The sequence below is a fragment of the Centruroides vittatus genome, unplaced genomic scaffold (genome assembly GCF_030686945.1).
Source record: "Centruroides vittatus isolate TY-2023 unplaced genomic scaffold, ASM3068694v2 contig_866, whole genome shotgun sequence".
NCBI classification, from domain to species: domain Eukaryota; kingdom Metazoa; phylum Arthropoda; class Arachnida; order Scorpiones; family Buthidae; genus Centruroides; species Centruroides vittatus.
In genome coordinates, this window is record NW_027122565.1 from 898987 (window position 1) to 920518 (window position 21532).

Below are 21532 nucleotides of genomic sequence, written 5' to 3' on the forward strand. Positions count from 1 at the left end.
TGCAAATTCCAAAATGACTTTTCTCATTGTGAAGGCCAGTTTTTGTTTTTTTTTTGTTTTAATTTAAAAATAGTCAATAATAAAATAGAATAAAAATTCATAGATTTTTTCTAAAAATTTTGCAATGAGAATGTACATATTATTATTATTTTTTCCTCAAATAAAAGCAATAAAAATTAATTGGAAATTTTTACCTTGAGGCATTCTTAGATTAAAACTGTAAAAGTCATAATACATAACTATAAATACTCAAGTGTAGATATATACTTTTATACATATTTTTTTTTACCTTGAAGCAATAAAATATTTCTGATATTAAATCCTCTAACATCAATAAAAACATATTTTTCATTTAAAATAATTTCCTTTTATGTACCAATTCTTCTTAAAACAAAGAAAATAATTTTTTTAACACACAAATTATATTATTAAAATAAATATTTTTTTATGTATAATACATTAAAATAATCTAAGTAAATTTTATAATAAATTAACTTAAATTTTAAGGACATAGATTTAACATTTAAAAATTGGTTCTTCCCTACTCAAAACTTGGAAATTTTCTTATTTATCTCCTGTTTATGTATGGAACAATATAATATACATACAAATGTATTTATATGTAAATCACTTTTAAATTTTAAAATTAAATTATAAATAATTTAAAAATGCTTTAAAAATTTTCAAGTTTATATAATTTTTTATTAATAATATTTATTTAAATACATTTTAATAAAGTTTTTAATATTTATTTTATTTAATTAAAATTAAAAGAAAATTCAATTTTGTTTTATTAATTAAAATTGAATTTTCACTTTTATTAAATAATACTTTTAATATTTCCAAATTTAAATAATAATAAAAAACTTCAAATTATAATTTATTTATTTAAAATAAATTTAAAGAATTTTTAAATTTAATTTCAAAAGGAAAAAATCCTACAGAATATACCTTAATTGATTCTTTAAAGAGCATTTTTAGATAGGAAAAATTTAAGAATAATTAGAATATTTTATAAATAAAATTAATTTTTAAAATTATTTCTTCAAATATTCCCTGATTTATAATTTTTAATTTAAAAAATTCACTAATTTACAAAATTTTCAAGTAATTTTAACATATAAAAAACGTTAAGACATGTTTTATTATCGAATATTTGCTTTTTTTAAAGTTATATGCGAGATTTTCAAATTTGAAAACTACTTTATTCCTTCGTAAACTCTCTACTTTTTCAAAAATATTAAATCTGATAGCAATAAAATCGATATTAAAAGAACAGCTTTAAAAAATACTCGAAATTTTTTTTTAAATTTCCGGATTTTATAGTTGTAATTAAAGCTTAGGATTTAGGATTTTATTCAGGATTAATTCGGAAACTCTCAACATGATTGAAAATTTTAATATGTTGTTTAGGGATTTTTTTTTTTGCATAACTATCAAACTCTTGTGCAGAAATATAAGTAAGCAAACTACTATATATAACTGTACATAAGTAAGCAAGCTCTGTATATAACTACATATAATTATGCAAGCTTTTATATATACAGTAAGTAGACATTACTGTACAAACTCCTATATAAATTATAACTATACATAAATATTCAAATTTTGTATTACATTTATGCATTAAACGTTATTTTTATGTAGATATAAGTAAAATAAAATGAATTTTTTTTAGATTTTATTCGATCTTAAAAATCTTACAGCACAAAATCGAAAATCGATACCTAACGCCGGTGAACTTAGCAATATCTAAAATAAGAAACGCCTATACTTTTGCTCAGATTAATTATCGTTGAAGAAAATGCGATTTTTCTTTATATAAAAATTATTATAAAACATAAAAACATAATTTATTACTAAATTAAAAAATAATAATAATCCGTAGATAATTTATAGGTAAAGTATAAGACATTATAAATTTTCCTTTCATCAAGAATATAAATTTGTAACATGAATATCAAATATGTATAGATAAAAAAAATTAGAATTATAAGAAAAAATGTTAAAATTAACATAATAAATTATCTTAATAATAGCTTCAAATTTAGTTAAAGAATATAATTATTGTGTTAGGAATTAATTTGTCTTATCAAATTTTAGAAATCTGATAAGATAAATCGCAGGGAAAGAGAGGAAAAAAGGAAAGTATTAGAGAAAAGAAGAGAAAAGTTATTCTTTGTTTTTTTTTATTTTATTTGAAAAAAGAGAACTCAGATTAGATTTTGTGAATAATCTGTTATCTTGACTTATCTGTCGGGCCTTGGGGAAATTCTTGTAGAGTAACTAGGTCATCCTCTATCCATCGGTTCTTCACTTTGTCCTTTTGTTTCTCATAGACAGGAAGTAAAACGAAAAAAGGAAAAACTTTTCATTTTCTTCGTTTAAATGGATCGCTTGCATATTCTCTACTTAAATAATTCATAATTTCGTCGAAATTTATAGTGTTATTATTTGTCGCATAGACAATTCTGGAGTTTCTTGTGTACTTTCTATTGGAAATATCTCTGATAGAAATGAAGAAGAAAAGTTATTTTCCTTTGACTCTTGCATAGTTTTCATTTAAATAATTCATACTTTTTGAAAATGTATATTATCATCATCTCTAGTATATAAATTTGATTATCTTCTAGTTTCAGATACTCTAGAACTTCTACTTGGGTCATAGTGTATTTAATTTACTCTTTTTTTATGCAATGGTGGTGGTTTCAATGCCGTCAAAACAATTTAGAGCTTGAAAGTGTAGGCTACATTGTTTTCTGTTTATGAGGCTTGTGCTAAAGAAGTGTTAATACTTATTCTTATTAAACATTTTTAAAAAATTTCTATCTATTCTTATGTACTGGAAATAAACGACAATCTTTCTAACTACACAAACTCCTATACTATGAATAACTGAGGTCAAGAGATCTCGTATTAGTTAAGTGTTTAACTAACTAGAGACCTTTTGTAGAGTCTCTCATTAAGTAAATTATATTTTTATGAACTTAGTGTTATTCTGAATTTTTCAGTTTAAATTGTTTTCTAAAATATTTATCGTAGAAATTAAGAGAAGTCGTCATTTGTTTTATTTAAATGAATTTCTTTCATAGCCTACCGTATCTTCGTGCGTATTACTCGCGATTTAATCAAAAGTTAAATAATCTATTATTATTTTTTAAACTTCATAATGTGATTAACTATTATAGAAAATCTATTCTTCATTTTAAAGATAATTTTCATTCTTCTTTGTTTCTTTAAAATGGCTTTCATTCAACAAAGAAATTATTTTTAATTTTAAAATATATTTTAAATATTGATTAAATGTGATTAAAAATAATTTATTTTTTGAAATTATATAAATATTTAACAAAAAAAATGAAATCAGGAATTAATACATTTTAAAATAAATTTTTAAATAAATCATTTTAAAAAATATAATTAAATGAGAATGAATTATTGATTAGAGATTTCATGTGCGACAAGGTAATTCTTGAAGTAATAATATTGAATATTTTACCATAAAAAGTGTAGAAAATATAACTATTTAATGGCAAATTTATTAAATTAGAAACAAAAATAGTTTTAAAAAATTGTATTATTTAACTTTACAACTTTGTTTGCATTAAGTGAAAATAAAATAAGTTCAATAACTAATTTGTAATACAAACAAATAACTGATCATTAATTACAGTATAGTGCGTTAGCCAATTAAGTGAAATTTTTAAAAGAAAATTAGTTTTTCTATTCTTATATTTGAAGTGAATATAAGAAAAGCTAACAGTTATTTTCTCTTTTAGAAAGTAAATCCGTTTCATTTTAGTTTGTAGAAATTACAAAAAAATAGGAGAAGGAAATAGTTTTTTTTTCTTAAATATTTGAATTAATAGGATAGACAAGAGAAAGAAAATAAGAAACGCAAACGAAAGCGATGCTTTGGACGATAAATTTGTATAAATATTTAAAATAAATATAAAAAAGAATGTTTTTTCCATTTCCTTTTCTTTTAAATATTGATTACGTTCTTTGTTTTTGTTTTATTTAAAAAAGTCTTCTCTTCTGGTCTTTTAATTTAAGAAATTTCGTGTCATACTTCAGCATGTAATAGGTCTTTCTTGTTTTTTTTTTAAATTGACAGTCATTCTTATTATATAAAAAGAAGAGAGATTGAATGAAAACTGGATCTTTCCAAATACCAAGTTTTATACTTTCTTCCTTCTTTTTGGAGAGGATAACGATCTCTTTTCAAAAACTATATTCCAAAGAGGAACGTCTAACAAAGGTAAGAGTTGATTCTTCTTTAATGATTTGTTTGAATCGTAAGATTTAAAATATTAAACTTCACTATAATAATAAATATAATTTTATATCTGAAGAAAGTAACGTTAGAAATACTTTTTTCGATGTTCTGTTGTGGCATTTTTCCCGGGTGGTCCATCAATTTTTGCTATAGAACTCTATCCATGCAACCAATTGGTATCACTGTTGGTACCTTCCCCACTGCAATGACCGCACCTTTATTCGACATCTCATTCAATACTGATCTCAACTACCGATAACTTTTTTTTCCCCCTCTGGCTTTAAGTTATATTCGAGATTATTGGCCCTTCTCCAACTTGAGAAACTAAATAATTACTGTTTTATAGACTATAATTTTTGATATTTCAACTTAAAATATATAAATACTGTCGGAAAAATAAGAGAAATTAATTTTTCTAAAGTTTTATTCGGTGGAAAAATATAAAAATTATGATTTTATTCTAAAATATTCATGTCAATCTGCATTAGCTTTTATCAAAAAATGGTTTCCCTTATATATTTTAAATTTAAAATTTCAAATATATAACTTCGTTTTATTTTAAAATGATGGAATTTCTTGCTAGGACACAGAAATTTTTGAAAAATTTCATACAAAAGAAAATATATAACTGGAAAAGAAACTGTATAAATCAAATTTTAAAAAATTACATCGATTCCTTTTCATTTCGAGATTGCTGATAAGATGCTGCATATTGAGATTTTCATAAGAGAAAATAAAATATAGAAACCGATTTTTTTTCTTCTTCTTCTTTTAAATTATTGCACGAATTTTTTCTTGAAGGTAAAACATACATTTCCTTCAAGAGTAACTTGAGCTAGTTTCATATTTCTTCAAACTTTCTGAACAAATTGCGAATTTTTAAAAGTATTTTCTTCAGCTTTATCTACAAAAATTGATTCACTTCTCACTTTATAAACCTCTCTATATTTTAAAATCAATTTCTTTTTAATTTTTAAAAGTCAAATCTATCATTTTTCTATAACAGTTTGAATTATCTCGATAATCGTTTCCATCGAAAAAAAAATTCATTTTATATTCAAGACCATGGAGATGAAATTAAATTTTTTAAAATGTCAATCGATGTTTAACTCGGAAGTAATGGAAGAATAAATAGAACTTTTAAGGGATTAACGCTTCATTATTAAAACACTTCATGAAAATTTCAAGTCATTATCGCACGGAATAAAAGGATAGACTTCTTTATTTATAAATTTCTTCAAAAAAAATCGATTTTTGTAGTAAAGTTTTTTAAAAATCGTAAAATATTCACTACTCTATAAAGTCAAAAATTCCACTATCTTATACCGTATTTTGCACGTATAAACTGGTATATTTTTACGATTTATGGAAAAACTCTCTTCAAATACGTTTATTTGGTGTTCATTTATGGAAGGTTTACACGTAAAAACTTATTTTTTAAGTATAACGTGTAAAAAAGTAATAAAATTTTATGTAATATTAAGAAAATATTGATGCGTAAAGAAAAAAATAACACATTTCTCATGTTTTTTAAGTTAATTAGTTATTTTTTAAATTATAATCAGAGAAATTTATGATGTAAAATAATTCAGACATGAACATTAAGCTTTTTTTTTTGCTTGTTTTCGTCACGATAATATTTAAATTTTGTGATATTACAGCAGACATGATATATAAATATGGAGAAAAATTGCTTAGTACTTTAACTTTTCTCATTTTTTTGAATAAAAATGTGCAAAGTGCTTAACCATTTCTAACAAATAAACATCTCCGAATGATAATTAATCACTTAAATATGAATAATTTCGACCATAATCAACGGTTCGTAAACTGAGCCCATATCCTTCATAAATTAAATTCGACTTCTTAAAAAAAGAACACAAAAAAACCTTAACGTTTCATGATTTTACGAGTCTTTTATATCTTAAAATCGTTCTGCTGGAAATAATTCAGAAATTATTTTTCTACGAAAGAAAGAAAAGAAGAAAGTTTAAATGGGAAGTCTGTAGACATTTTCTAAAAATTGTTTTATTTCATTTTATTTTGTGATTTTTAAAAAAACGAAGAAAAAATAATAAACGCTTGTTTGTGAATTTTTTACAGAAAAAAATGTGAAAAAAGAACGATCAATCATCAAGTATTGATCTAGACTTAGAAGGGATTTACTAGAACTCAATTATTCACCTTTTATAAAGATATCAAAAGCTGTGTAAAGTAACAGAGCAGATGGTTCTAATTGTCGATCAGGCGAAAAAGTAAGTAATTTTAGTCGGGTAACATTTAGATTTTCGCAGTTTTATGGGAGAATTTATTTCTACTTTATTCCAAAAGAAACAATAAATGTCATCCCTGTCGTTGAAAATGGATTCAAATATGAAAGAATCAATTTGTGTGTGTGTGGCTTGTAGGATAATAATATAACATCAATCAGAATTAACCTTTTATTGAATATGTTGATGATGCCTTTACCAGATTCGGTTAAGTGCTACTTTAGCTCGAATTTTGTTTATTGATTCGTGTAACTGCAATCAAGGAAGCGATTGGAATTGACTATTCGGAGCCAAAGAATGACATCGTTTTCCTGCTCATAATTTATATTTTCTTCTTCTTCTTCTTCTAAAACAATAAAATTGCTAATATGAAAAAAATATATTAATTCGAAAGCGCGTATTGATTTTAAAGCGCTGTATGCTGTAATAATTTTCAATGTGGTGAGGATTTAACGAAACGTAAATTTTTCTGTATTAGGAATTTTTTATAAATAAATTAAGGAAATTTACACAAAATGAAAGCTTAAATTCCATTAAAATTCACACATTTATTTACGAGTATTTATTGTAGTTTTATTTATTTATTTATTTTTGATTCTCCGCTCTGAGGGAAATTGGTTTCCTTTTCTTTATCATACACGTTTGAGTTCAGCCAAACCCACTATAAGGAGAAACGGAACCCGATACATCCGGAACATGATCTCTCCCAAAACTTTTCTGAGGTTTCTGATCCGGACTCGAACCCAGACCCTAGAGTACTAGGCTAACTCTTCAACATACAGCCATGTATTTTGTCATTTTGTGCCTCTGAGAATGGTGATTACTACTCGGAAGTGTTTAAAATCTCAGAAATTTGTGACTTCTGTAATCTTAATTAAAGCATTTGTAATATATTTTGCATTAAATTATTTTAAAAAGACACTAAAATCTCCGAGTAGAATGCTGTGCAATAGAGTCCTTCACAGGTTTTTTAACCTGGAACCTGGAAGGATAATATTTTTAACATAAAGATTTTAATCTTCTGTTTCTCAACTAAACATCGTAATTAATTCATCAAACGTGTAATTGTTATAATAATGAAACTAAAGATTTTTGTTGCATTAGATTCTATTACTCTGGAACAAAAAGAAAAAAAGCAATCCATGTTTTCACACGAAGAAGCACTAAATGAATAGAAACCTCCGAACTACTCCTTATTGATTAAGAAAGAATTCCTATACTCATTCATTAGCGAGAAAGCCGTAAATAACCCTCTCGCTTTCTTTGAAATCAATCTCTTCTATTGATTTGTTTCAAAAATTTGAAGAGAGTTTCTATATGTTGAAAGATTTCAATAAATTTGAAAGTCAAATATACGAATTTTAACCTAATTGATGACGAAAAAGCTACAGCAAAAGCTGCTTATGGCGAAAGATAAAGAAGAGAAAACAATATTAAAGAATACCGAACTTGGTAGATAAACTTCTAAGAAAACAAAAAATTTTCATCGTTTTACATGGAGAATTCCAGATTAGAATTTTTAAGATTTCGATCCACCAATTGACACCAGCAAACTAAAGAAAAAGGTGCACTAAAGTTGATATAAAATCGTAAATCTATATTAAGTTACACTAGATTTTTAGAAAGAAAAGAAATATAAGACAGTTATGAAATCTGATAGTTTTCAAAGTGATAGGACACTCAATTTTTGAAGAAAGATCTCGAAAAATGTAACTAAGTTGTATGAAAAATTATTCGTTCACCCCGGAGAATTATTCAAGATAAACCTGTCTAAGAAGAGCATATATATGATGCTAAATTTATATATTAAAATGTAATTTTGTGAAATTTGCTAGAGGCTCTATCTAAGATATTAAAGGAATTCTGCACTCTTAAAAACTATTCACTCGTATCAAGCATTGAATTTTTATTTAGTATCCGCCTCCTCCGTAGTAGATGAACGAGTACAAATAAAATGTCATGACCGGAAGGTAAAACAACAACTATTCTGTCTTATGTCAGAGTTCAATGGGATAGAAATAAATTAATAAATATATTTAATAATAAAACAGAAGTCGGACAATACTATTAATTACAGAAAGACATTGTTTTTTAGGGATAGCATTCCCCATTGAAGACGGTAAAGAGAAGAATGTGATGATGAAAAAAACAGGAAAAGAAAGGAATCAGCTTGAAGCGAAGAAATTTATTGAAATACAAATCTAATTGACACAACCCCATCCGAAGTTATTACCTACAGAAGACGATTTTTCATTTCGAAATGAAATTTTCTTCTGCTTATTGATCCGTAATGTATAAGATAGGAAACAAAATGAAGAGAGTCCGGATTTTCAATCGATGAGAAACTTTTTAAACGCGTTTTATACTGAGTTCAGTTTGCATCGACTATTTTAAAAATTACTTAAAAGAAGACGAAAAAGAAAGGAAAAAGGGCAGCTTTCTTTATTTTTTACCTTTTCTCTTTATCAATATCACGAATGAAATGAAGAAAGGAACTCGTATCCTGTTTTTTCCTGCCCTTTCGCTTTCGTGTTCTTTCCTAAGCTTTCACTTTTAATTAATTTATATATGTTTATAAATTTATAGACATCTTAATTGTCTTTATTCCATAAACTTCTGTTATTTTTCAATTATAGTGTCAAATGAGCGTATCATACAATATTTAATTAGAATTTAATGAGAGAAAGATATTCTTTAGTAAGCTTTTGAAGAGAATGAATGACACGCCTTTCTCATTAATGATTTTCTTAGCAGTGTCTCAAACAATTAAGCATATTAATTTACTAATAACAAAAATTAAAATTTGAAGTAATTCCCGAAGAGCCGCCCAATATTTGTTCGGAATAATAAATATCTTATTCAATTAATTTACTCCTTTCGTATGCAGTAGTGCTCTTTTCTATGCCATAAAAAAATTTACAGCTTGCAAGTGTAGGGGATATGATCAGGAGATAGTCTGTAGCATGTAAAATGTCATGTTCTATAGTGTCTTGAAATTAACAACGATAGTACTAATTGCAAAACAGTAAAGATATTAATATAAATAATTCAATAACAACGTTCCTGCTAAAAAAAAGGAATAAAACTTTGAAATTGAGAGTAAAGCCCTTGGAGAAATGTGTAAAGAATTTCGTGCTTTCGGCGCGAGCCAGTAAATGCAGATTAACTTATGAGGACTGGAAAATTGACAGGCAAACGGGAAAATAAATAAATAAAAATGACGAAAGTATTAATATAATATATAGTTTATTACATTTAAACGAAATGACGTCACAAATTGGGATATAGAGATTTACACAAAATTCCACTTTGTTTTTCTTTCTCTGAACACATTAGGTCTACAGAATAAGTGTTTTAAAATCAAGAAATTAAACTCTTCAAGATCTCATAACAATACTTTTTCCTGTTAACAATATTATTTCCAATTTTCTCTCTCATCCGTGCTGTTTTTTCTAACTATAAACATTAAACAATTTGAATTTCAAAACTTTCATTTTTTTGATGTTCGCGTATCGAATTACTAAGTTAAATTGTTACAGTTTCTCCAGAATGTATCTTGTAGATAATTTCTTTTTTCCACGAAAACTTTTCTTCAAACAAGTCTCCCATAAAGAAATTATTCATAATTGAGTTTCTGAATAAATTTTCGAACCCTCAAGGAAACATTTCGGTGTTATGTAGGGAGTAACTTCCAACAATTTCTGCTTTCAATCTTAACGAATTATCAACATTATCTTTGAAAGATCATGTTGACATTATCGTAAAACGGCACGAAATGAAATTCCCAATGTAATTTGTTTCAAAGAATTTCAAAAATCATTTAGAAAATGATTTAGGCAATTCGTAACTTTTAAACAGCTCTTTTGAGTCTTAGAATATTTTTCAAGATGTTATTTCAAAATTTTAAACATTTTATTTATATTTTATGTGTTTTGGAGCCTTTAGAAGGATCCAAAAACATTTTTCCCAAAAAAGTTTTGAAAAAACCACAGTTTTCCTCTTTGCAAACTTTCTTTGAAAACGTCCCTTGAGATCTTTCAAAAGCTCTTACGTAAATTTACACATTAATGTATATTACAAGCCATTTTCCATTGATCGAATGACATTATTGAAGTTTTTTTTAAATGTCATTCGTATAACTTTTTTTTACAAGGGATCTTAAAAGCCGTTTAACATTTTGGTGCATTCATCAGTTTATATCAGTTTGCTTCTGACATATTGACGCGATGCAACATAGTACACGATAAAACTGATTTATATAGAAGGAAAAAAAATAACAACAATACGGGGTAAACTATCCAATTGTTTTCCTTTTTCTTGCCATAATTTCTGTTTCTTTCCTTATCGAAAGCTACCATAACTCTTGTTTTACCATTTGACATTCCAATAATCTTTGACTTTATATAAATAAAATTTTCCAATTTTTTTCAGCTTGATCTTTAATGTACTCGAGAACAGTTTGCCTTTTTTCACTAATATCGATTTGAAGCAAAAATAATAAAATAATAATAAATAATGTTTCTTCCCCTCTGGTTATAGGGCATAAAAATGATTTACTTTCAAAGATAAATCGTTTCAAATTGTCTAAACTTTATTCCCTTTCCAAGGATAAAGTGTAGAAAGAGAAAATAGCATAAGCATTAATTCTTGTATAACGATTAGAGTCTTGAAGATCCATGAGATGCAGGTGTATAGGACCTCAGAATAATAGTTTGGAGGACTTTTGAGTGTTACAAAAATCTTTCAGAAAGTAAAAGCAAAATGTTATTGATAGTAAAGAATGTAAGGGATATCCGAATAATAAGATAGACGACATATGACACAACGTCTTTGTTGATAGTAAAAATTTATATGATTTCAGAATGATGAATGGTAAAAGACTGTGTAGTGAGATGGCGGAATTTTTATATTTTTTTATATATAAGAATTCAAGTTAAAAATAGATGCCATGATGCTGGTTTTTTTTATAGTGTTATGTGATAGTTTGGTTCGTATCAGAAAAATTAAGATATTTAGAAATTCGAAATGAAGAGTGGAGAGATTCTTAAAATGATGATGTAAACTATAAAAGATCTTTGTAAATTTTTTTAATAAGAATTTTCTTTTCATTGATACTGAGCGAAAATTTTAATAATTTAAGGGTTTCTTTTACACGTGAAGGCATTTTAGATAAATCCTCTATTCCTCAATAGATCTTCAACACTCTAAAAACTGAATTAATAAAGAAGTTAAGCATTTTAAAAATTAATATTACAGTAATTTAGGATATTGGTTTAATAATAAACTAGCAAATAAATACTTAAAGTTTTTAACAAATATTTTAGAACGCTTGCTTCGAACCTTTTATTTATTTATTTTCGTTATAAAATCTTTAATTCCATTGCATTTTTTTCTTTATTTTTGTAAGAATTGTTTAAAGACGAAACTAAAAAAAGAAAAAAATTAATTTTTCTGAGAATAATCCTCTTTCGAGTCGTTTTCTTTAACTTATTGAAATTTAAAGAGAAGATAAAATAATGCTACTAAGCACGCAAATCGGTAATTTTCTTTGTCGAAAGACAAAAGAAATGAACAATTTTCTTGTCTTTTCCACGGAATAATTTGAATTTCTCCATTTGATGATACTTAACTTGTCAAACATTTGTATAACACGTGACATGCTGAATGTGGGTCCCATAATTCGTTGCATACCGACCGATCCCCAAGGACTAGTATAAGAGAAAAAGAAAAAATCAAAATATATATTAATATATATCTCTTTCTTCGTGGTTTCAGAAAGAGAAAGCGACATCCACACTTTGGAGCTTGGAAAGGAGCTTAAATGCGTCAAAAATATAAACACCATTAGTTTGAAAGCGGCACCCTTTTCAAGAGAAGGCTCTAATGGGCTAAAGATGCGATCGGCTTTGTACTAAGAGGTGATGTCGCTATAGAAGAAAGTACGACAGGATCAAAATAAATTGATCAAAAGGGAATCACAAAACCTAGGATTCGTATGAAAGATGAAATTTCTTATGGGGGTTCAGTCCATTTTTGGCACATATCTCACTATTCAGTCCACCAGCAGGCTGAAAGATATACTCCCTTTAGGCAGGGCTTCTTCTGTGTGATTTATATTCTTCGCCCACAATTTGCACGTTACGCTGATTGCAACTCCCACTGCTGGATCTTGAAACCTGACTGCAACCAACGGTGGCATATAATTTGGCTGATCTTTGTAGGGAAAATACTTGGTATGAAAACCTCTTTCGGGCGAATATTGAACTGGACCCATATTTTCCTGGTCGACGATCGAATCACCTTGACAGTCCAGAAAGACAACGTATGGTTTATATTGATAACGCAAATCGTTGGGAAGTTCAAGTTCAGAAGATTCAAGATCGCGAGTGCTATAGGATTCGGGTTTCCAATCGGTGATATTAGAGAACTGAAATAAGATGCAGGGCTTACCTTCTTCGTAACCGTAATGGGTGAGTTTGTTGCACTCGATGGCAATGGTGCGGATATCAAAATAACAAACTGTATCCTCGGATGTTGGTATGTTGTAACACTCGGTGACGTTACTTCGATCTACACTTTCGTAATTGTTCCAGAGTCTATCGAGTTGGCTCGTCAGTTTCGGCCAATGTTTCCCTTCGTAAGGGAGCGATCCGTGTCTGAATGCTAATATATTGTTTCTGCGATTGGGACGAGGCCACATGTAAAGGAATCTGGGCACGGGATCTTCGTAGACATCCTCTTCGTATTCTACAGCCAGAAGTGTGGCTACTAGCACCACAGAGAGCAGAAAGATGGCTACGATGACAGCGATGCACCACATAACACGTGGCTTGGCTAACCATCCGCGAAAACCTTTGGCTCTACAATCTTTGACGGTGACTGTTGCAGGTGGCAAATTTGTATCGTTCTCTTTGAGATCCGTACCACCACTTCCGGTTACATAATCACCCTTCAGAGGAGCATCTTCGGTTGGTTCCTCTTCCGAATCTTTTTTATTTTCCATTTCTTCAACGACGTAATCATCCGATTTGTGGTGTTGGTTCATCTCCATTTTTGGTCTTAATTTAATCCAGCTGATAACGATGGAACTGGAAAGAAAAAATATGCACATTTAATTAAAATAATAATGATGTTTAATTCATTAAAATGAACATAATATTTTTTATCCTCAAATTAACATTATGGATAAAAAGTACCATAGAATTCCTATGAAAAAATATGCTCTGTTAACCGATTTGAGGCTCAAGGTCAGTCAGGAATATCAGTGCCCAAAATCCCATAAAGATGACCAAAAGTCAGTTAAGCGAAGCGACTGAATCACGAATAACTAAGCGCAGCATATCCAAATTAGTTTCAACTGTGTTAATAACAACCTTAAAATACAACTCGAATAACTAATTTTTGGGCTGTCTTGTTGTCTTAAGAATCAGTAAAGATGTAAAGGGTAGTTTCGAAAGAGAATCAATTATACAAACGTAATTCCTTTCTTGAAAAACATTCCTGAGTATACTTTTATATTTGAATTATGTTTTGCTTCAAATATAGTTCAAAATACTATTTTAATAAACCATTTTCGATCATCTTTAATCATCCAGAACTTTCTTTCAAGACATTACAATTTTAAGTATCATTCTACATTTATATCAAAAGCATTGAGTTTTTCTATAGATAATTTTACAGATGTTATTTTGATACCTGCAAGTTCAAATTATAAATTTATTATTTTTGTAATTTATGAAAATTAATTTTTAAATTATAAAAATGTTTACCATTTATTATTATTTCGAGTGGAAAGAATAGCTTCAAACTCGCGTATCTCGTGTTTATAACAAATTTATTTTAGTTTGAATTGTTTAATTTACTTAATATATTACTATTTTTTCATTTTCCATTCCTGTAGTTGAAAATATTTTTTATTAGTTTTTCTTTTAAAATAGAATTAAATTAATTTTGAAAAACAAATTATATTAAATCATAAATTAACAAGCTGTATCTAGCTGCGTGTATATCTACCATGCTCCAATCTATCATTATATGCCACATACCAAAATTAGAATTCCGAGTCGAGAAACATATTACGATAGATTATATCTGGTAAATTATGCATTAGGCATTTCTGAATATGTTTACTTCATATCTAGATTTTCTACGTTGGAGCACCTACCAGTGGCCAAGTGAATAAAATCACCAAACACTGGTCGCAGGTTCGCGCCTCATCAACGGGGTGACCACATAGAGTTTTCCGGATTTTCTTCGCGTGTCTAACACCTAAATAGAGGCCAATTTCTCATGGAAAGTTCTTTTCGATAGTATCTCCCTTGGCAGATCGCCTGTGTTGAGTTGCCTTATACCATCAAACCCAATCAACTGGATTTTCTACGTTGGAATCAGATTAACTTGACAAATACAGAATGACCAAGCTTAATGCTTTTGTATATTTCGTTCTTCATTTATAACAACCTTACCCAAATACCATTCAGAACAGCATTTGAAGCCATTTATATTACAACGTATTCAAGAGCTTTTGACTGGTCTGCATATTCTGCGAACATTTTTGTGGCGAGGAAAAGAGGATAAAGTGTACCAAATCAATTCAAAGATTTTTGGAAGAACTCGAGTTATCTATTGAGTGTGAAATTCATCAAAGCGTGGTGTCAAACGTTGAGATTGAAGTTAAGGGCAAAGTTGATCAACCTGTACATGTGGACGTTTAACAGTACGTTAAGGCCTCGTAAAATCTAAACTCTACAATTAAGTAAAATTCCAGTTATCGAATACATGCTGTTAATGTTCACTCTGTCCTGGAAATTAACAATTTTGGCCATAAATATTTTTATACAATAATTTCGTTACAAGAGCATGCATTAACCATAAAATTCAATAAAAATTGTTTTAGAAATGATATATAAAAATACTTTTAAATAATTATCCGTTTTGATATGGTAATTTTCTAAAGTAATAATATTGGAAGAAAATCTTTATATACAGTCGAATCTGCAGTAACGGCTCACCTGTAAACAGCAGCCATTTTTTCGAGAACAAAACTGCATAAGAAATAACGAATGGCCGTTATTTGGAGGTTATGTTTCCGTCAGTGGTCGTTGTTCAGACGTTTGATTTGCACGATTATTTCTACTTGAAATTCTTTAATTATTATCATTTATTTATTTTAAGTTTGATATGAGACGTGATAGACGTTTAGAAAGTTTACAAAACTTTCCTACTGTCATTCAATACTTTAAGAGAAATGTTTACAAAGAAATAACATATAATTTTTTATCCACTAATTTTTGAAACTTTTGATATTTCTTGTCAGCTGGAAGGATGCTATTGAGTACATTTCGAAATGATATCTAAACAAATCGATATAACTGCTGAAATCATTTAAAAACAAGACAAGACTTTTTATAAAAAGAAAAATGTAAAGGAAAAATTTCTGACATCAAGAAAACATTCGGTGACCCCAAAAAAAGTTAAATATAAATTTAGAGCAAAGTTTCTTTTTTTTAAAATTTATAATTAACACGGTTGATTTTTGGGCTGTCATGTATATTGAAAATAGCATTCTAGGTGTTCGTTCACTTTTGACTTGAACATATTAAATTATTAAATGTCCGATGTTTACTCTCCCGGGTGTTATATCTAACAGGAAAAGTGTGGCGATCAGTAAAAAAAAAAATCCCCTTCCAAGATTTTTACATTTTTGGACTTGGAACACCTTGAAACTTCCAGAAATGCAAACAAATTCGGGGTAATTTCTGTATGTATGGATGTTTGTGTGGGCCCACCAGTGACCAAGCAGTCTTCGTTCCCTGAATACTGAGAGTTTAGTCGTGGGTTCGCGCCTCGCTCGGACGGACTAGCCACGTGGAGCTTTTCCAGTTTTCTCTACGTCTGTAAAGCCTAAATAGGGGCCAGTTTCTCTTAAAAAGACCTCCCGAAAGGCATCCCCCTAGGCAGATCGCCAAGTATTGCGTTCCCATAACCAAACTAACTAACTAACCGTGTGTGTGGAGGGGGCACGATTTCGATACCTTCTTTCAAGCTTAATAACTCCTATGCTTTTTGTCTAAAATTTCTAAAATTTTGCAGGTATGTTTATTTATTAGGAAAATTAATGCTATTAACTTTTGGTAGTTAAAGGTCTATGGGGTGGAAAGATAGTGTTGTGTGTCATATCTCGAGTAGGGTCGAACTTAATGACGATTTACTCGTTATTAGCATTTACAATATTTTATAAAACCCATTCCTACCCTCAAAATTAAGCTTTTTGCCATTTTATAATAATTAAAAATATGAAATATAATATTTTATTATTAAAATATTATAATAGATGGCGTTACACATGAAGTTTTAAATGTTGCCGGGAAAGTTAAGCAACTCGTTGCTGAAATTTTTTTCCGAACGGACAATTTAGACAATATATTCGTCGAGGACATACGAATAGACAACAGGAAGAGCGCTTATCGATTTTCAGAGTATATTATTACATTTTTTGTTTTAAATTCAGGTTCGAATTAGCTTAACAAATGTAATTTGTACAATGGTAGATACAATTAATCTCTTCGATTATCGAAGCATAACATCGACCGTATTATATTTAATTAGCTCTTAAATGCCGATCACTTCGAGCATAGGAATGTAGGTAAAGGAATTTAATTAAGATGAAACTGTAAAGAAATCAAAAAGATTTCTCTACAGCTTAATTAAAATAATTAAAAAGAATATTATAAATGGAATTTCGATATAAAAAAAAATTGATGATGATAATTATCTATTATTAATCTTAATTACAATTGAGGACGTATTTTTTAACTACACTAAATAAAACTAGTTCAATTAAAATATATTTTTAGTCATAATTACAGAATAGACGTCGAGTCTCGTTTTATAACATGACTTTTGGCTCATCTTTTATATTGTATTCTAAATGTTTAAAGTGTTCTTAAATATTTTGAGTTTTCTAAACCTTTTCATCTAATTCTGATCAAATTCAAGTACATTGAATTTTCATGGAGGTCCCTCAATGTAGGCCTGGCAAGTTTATTGGGCCACAGTTTGAGTCTCGAAAAAAAAGCCTTGTTAACGTCCGTTGGACAGAAATCACGATTTTCAAAATTTTCATTTTGAAAACTGTTTGAGATGAAAAATTTTCAGGATAATTTTCGGATTCAACATATTAAAATACTCAATTTTAATTAAAACTAAATAAATTTCAAACACAGATGCTCCTCTTGAGAATCGTTTGAAATTTAATTATTTTTAATTATAACAGAGTTCATATTTTAACCAAACTAAATACATTTGTTTTAATTATAATTAAAGTAAATTTTATCAGATGTTAATTTATTACGAATTTTTATTTGATTTTTGTAAGAAGTGTTTAAATCAATCTTATTTTATAATTAAACATAAAAAAAGCAAGCAGAATAAGGAATAAAACGTAGAGAGTTATCTTGAGCATTGTAAACGACGACTTTTTATGTTGAATACAAGTTCAATCGGCCGAGTAAACATCAGTCACAGACATAGGAGAAAATGGTGATGTGACAAGAACCACTTCTCCTAAACCCCGGTACCCATATAATAGGACCCACAAAACCTAAGACCATTCGTCACTAAAATCGATACACGAAATTTATTTGGATAGAATGAATATCTAAACGATTTTTCCCTATTTTATTTTCTAAAATATAACACTGAAAAGAAAGACATTAAAATTCTTTAACATCCACTGCAATGTGATATGCAATAAATTATTTATATAATCTTCTACAAGATTATGAATAACCTCCATTGACACTGTTATTATCACCGTTTTTTAAAAATATAAAATATAAATAAAGAAAAAAGGAGTGAAATCTGGAAATATATCTGGATGAAAGAGCATTGTCATCAGAGAACCATCTATCAGAAACTTACATTAAAACCCCGATGCAAAGGATAAGGTCGTCGCGATGGTGAAGAAAAGCGAACTAAAACATATTATCGATTTCTTCCGAGCAATGTTTTGGAATGAAAAAAAAAAGTGGATGGAAAGTTTTCCTCCCGGGAAAAAATGCAATTGAGTAAACTTAAAACCTGATACGTGAGGATGGTAATTTTTAAATTTTATTTTAATCTGGAGTGGGTCGCTTCTTGATACATATTTCAGCTAACGAATAAAAAAACAAGGTGTGAAAACTCTTCAGAAATTTGTATTTTTTGCAATATTTCAACGTTTGTGTCGTATATCTTTGATTAAAGTATCTTTATCAAGGACGTGGCACATAATCTTATATGAAATATTGAAGTGGTTTTTTTCGTTACGTTGCAATAAAAAAACTCGATAATGCATTCTTTTATTGGAAATAAAGTTATATATCTAGCTGTATCCAATTTACGTCACTCAAACTCGATTGCCAAAATATAAATCGGATAGGTATATAAGTTATATGGAAAAGTCTTTTGTGAAAATAAATCTTTATTATTTCGAAAAAATAACGATAAAGCCTCATATTTTAACACTTAGAAGTGTTAGGTGGTGAAAATATATTCTGTTTGCTCCAATTTTCTGCTTTGGGGATCAAGTCTTTCATGCAACAAGATTACATTGGAAATGCAGCAAAGAAAATTGGCAGTGGCATTTATGGATTCTTCTCTCACGGAAAGGAGAGAAAAGAAAAATTTCCCCCGCCTACAGGTACTTGTTGACGTATTCGGGAAGTCGTATAGATGACGGCAAAGATCAACAGGAACCGATTTCTTATCGACAAAAATCGCGACTAACTAATCCAAGATAGGGGGGTCATTACGTAGTCAGAAGAAAACAGGCCACAAATGGCTTTTACACTTTGTTTTTCGTCGGTTGCTGAAGGTGGCAATCGATCAGAGGACGTGACAACTTGTCCCCCGGACGTTGTTTACGTGTCACGACCAGTCGTGAGTAATCCATCATCCCTATTGCGGCCTGAAGGGTTTTTAAAAATCCTCGTGGCCCAGAGTATGGAATCGATTATCGATACCTTTTATATAACTAAAACTAGAACTGGGTAATCGATGCCGAGGTTGACACCTGTGAGTAAAAAGCTATCCGGAAGCGATTAACCGATCGCTGACTCTGCTCTTATCTACTGCCATGTCCGGAAGATAACGTTCCCTGATGATTACTGTAACAAAACTTTCCTTTTTTAAAGCGTGATTACACGTCATGCGAAACTCATTTGCATAAAACCTACGTGAGAATATTTTACGTTGATCTCAAATATATAATAATTACAATTTTTCGTTTTTTTAAAATTTTTTAATATATATATAAATTTATTAAAAATCAAATTGTACTTAGAATAAATCAATCGATTGTTAATACGTCCTCACTCAACCTCACCTTTGCTTTATTAACCTTAATTTACTTAACCTCATTTACTAAAAAGTAATTTAAAAAAATACTTTTATATTAATTCATTAAAAGCTAGTAGAAATGTTGTTTACTTACATTATAAATACATTAGAAGTGCCATTTTTTAATTATAAAAGTATAAAATATTAAAGATAAGATGGGAAAAATTCACTTTTTCTTATCATTTTTTTAAAACTGAATTTATATTTTTAAAAATTTATTTTCAAATTGAAAAATAGATTTTTTCCAATTTTTATATTTTTAAGAGAAAGACATTTTCTTTTATCAAGTTTTCTTTTTCACAATATTTGAAATGTTATCGTTAATTTAAACTGCATTCTTTACAAATAAAAATGTATTATGAACTCTGACCTTTTAATAAATCAAAACTAGTAAATTGAACATAAAAATATATTATTGGAAATGAATATAAACAATAGACACAGATATAGCCTAATACACATACCGTCGACAGAGACAGAGGCGGATCAACCCCTTGGGAAGACCCCAAGCGCAACATAGTTTTGAGCCCCTTGTTCTAAATACTAAGTAATGCTATCAAATCGATTTATTACTTAAGTTTTAAAAAAATATTGATCAATCAATCGTTTCCTTAAAAATAAATGTCTAGATGAAGATAGTATGTGCCTGAGGTTTGCAGAATGTCTCTGTTTTAGAAGCTGCTAATTTTCGGAGGCTCCAAGCGCGCACTTCTTGCGCCTGTCACTGGAGAAAGGGGAGATGGGATATTTTTCGGACCTGGAAGAAAATGTACGGGCCTGTGATGGTTTCTATCCTTATAAAATTAGTGTTACTTTTACTACAGAAAACATAAAATCTTTGAGAATGCTTTTTATTAATAAAGGAATATTCTTTTATTTGTTCAAAAACAACAATAAAAAAACGGTAAATTGGGGCCTATCTACCTGCTCCCCCATAGATAGGACCGTTAAGAGCTTCTATCTATATCTGTGTATATATATATATATATATATATATAGAGAGAGAGAGAGAGAGTAAAAGAAAAAACGTCTTTTTCTCGCAAAAGTGCAATTTCTTGTAATATAAAAATAAAATATTAGCCGGAAAGTAGATAGGAAAAGCATCTTTGAAGAAATTGAATCCAAAAAGCACCACTCCAAAGCATGAAAACCAATGAGCTAACCTTTTAAACCATGTTATACAGGAAAAAAGTTTACAAAAATCAATATAGATTCTTATAGTTTAACCTTTCTATAATGTATACATCACACACATCTCGTTACTTTTGATAGTCGGCATTTTGAATTATGGCTTCATTTCCATGACATACAATACGAAAATAAAACTTAATTTAATAATATGCGATTTTCAACGAAATTTTTAAACAATTTTTTTTTTTTTTGTATTTACTAATTCAAAGATGTAAAAACGTAATGACGTGCCTTTCCGAGCATTAATTCTGATAAAGTTCATTAAAATCGAATTAATGTAATTATTTTTCTTAAGTATAATGTATTGATCCTATTTTTATACACAAACGTAATTAAATAATTAAATTTAATGCAAGAATCTTATAAATTTATATCAAAAGCAAACATCAAAATTATTTCAGCGATTCAATCA

At 28.5% G+C, this 21532-nt stretch overlaps 1 protein-coding gene across 1 annotated transcript in view; it reads right to left on the bottom strand.

The window, feature by feature from the left end:
- Positions 1 to 9678: 9678 nt before the first annotated feature.
- Positions 9679 to 21532, bottom strand: part of LOC136982849 (sodium/potassium-transporting ATPase subunit beta-like) — a 165659-nt gene continuing 153805 nt past the window's right edge. The window contains exon 3 of the mRNA XM_067279379.1: positions 9679 to 13637. Coding sequence (XP_067135480.1) covers positions 12602 to 13600 — 999 coding nt within the window. The 5' untranslated portion in view covers positions 13601 to 13637 and the 3' untranslated portion in view covers positions 9679 to 12601. The remainder of the gene's footprint in view (positions 13638 to 21532) is intronic.